The 1,228-nt window shown below is 49.3% G+C and overlaps 1 protein-coding gene across 1 annotated transcript; it reads left to right on the top strand.

The window, feature by feature from the left end:
- Positions 1-202: 202 nt before the first annotated feature.
- On the top strand, positions 203-935 carry LOC104963430 (CLIP-associating protein 1-like; the record flags this gene model as incomplete). Its single annotated transcript, XM_010792013.1, has 2 exons — positions 203-404; positions 843-935. Coding segments are annotated over exons 1-2 (295 nt in total), but the record flags the coding sequence as incomplete, so codon positions are not given.
- Between the last annotated feature and the right edge of the window lie 293 nt (positions 936-1,228).

The following is a 1,228-nucleotide window of genomic DNA, read 5'->3' as shown; positions in this document are numbered from 1 at the left end:
CCTTATTTTCATCTAAAGTAACAGACAGAGAATCAGCACTTTGGAAACAGGGCTGAAACAGAGGGGATGATGGGTAATGCTGCAATGATCTGTTTGGTGTTTCAGCCAATCAGAGACAGGTTCTGTATATATCTGAGACCTGTGATATATTGATGAAAAACAGTATAATAGGGGACCTTTAAAGAGTTGTTTTGTTATTAAAATGTGTCTCTGTGTTTCAGCCGGCAGCAGGTCAGGCTCTCCCGGGCGTTTGCTGAGCTCCACATACGGCCCTCGGACCTCTCGGCTGAACGCTGCCCCCCCCCTCGCCGGCAGCATCCCCCCCGGCCTCATTGACCTCCGACCCCGAGGCCACCGGAGCCAGGGCTGCAGCAGAGAGACCAGCCCCAGCCGGGCCGCCAAAGGTGAGCAGAAACACTCTGAGAAACACTCTGTGATCTGGAGTGTTTTTATTATTTAATATCTCCAGGTTTTACTTTTTCACATTTTCAAGTCCCTAAAAACAGCTTTTAAACCATAATATTGCACTAAATATGTAAATTAAAACCACACTATAGGAGTTATTAAACCATTTACTCAAAATATTGTGATTTAAAAGTCCTCACATGAAGAAGGTCTCATCAGAGCTGCAGGTCTCAGGAAGAGAGTTTTAAAGGTTGACCTCCAAAGAGATGCCCCGCCCCCTTTATACAACACCACCCTCTCCCCCCCTGTACCTGCAAACTCTCTTCACTAACTCTCTGCAGGTGTGTGTGTGTGTGTATGGCTGCATGTGCTACAGGCTAAACGCTCCCCTCTCGCTGCTTCCTGTCTGTCTCTCTGCCCTCACCCTAACCCCCCAGCCCAGAGCAGGATCCCTCGACCCAGCATGAGTCAGGGCTGCAGCCGAGAGACCAGCCGAGACACCAGCCCTGCCCGGGGGTTCTCCCCCCTGGGTGAGTACCAAACACCCCCCCCCCTAAAAGACCCTTAAAAACCTCCCAAAACTAGGGGGGAGAGCACTGATCCCGGGGACTTCTGTCACCACTGGCGTCCGTCCACATGAGTTTAGTTAAAGGTCACCTATTGTACAAAATCTTCTTCTTCATGTCTCTTCTACATCAGCATGTGTCCCCTATTCTTCATGTCTCTTCTACATCAACATGTGTCCCCTCTTCTTCATGTCTCTTCTACATCAACATGTGTCCCCTCTTCTTCATGTCTCTTCTACATCAACATGTGTCCCCTC

The sequence above is a fragment of the Notothenia coriiceps genome, unplaced genomic scaffold (assembly GCF_000735185.1).
Source record: "Notothenia coriiceps isolate Sejong01 unplaced genomic scaffold, NC01 NC01_scaffold00036238, whole genome shotgun sequence".
In the NCBI taxonomy this organism is placed as follows: Eukaryota; Metazoa; Chordata; class Actinopteri; order Perciformes; family Nototheniidae; genus Notothenia; species Notothenia coriiceps.
This window is presented reverse-complemented; position numbering and strand designations above follow the sequence as displayed.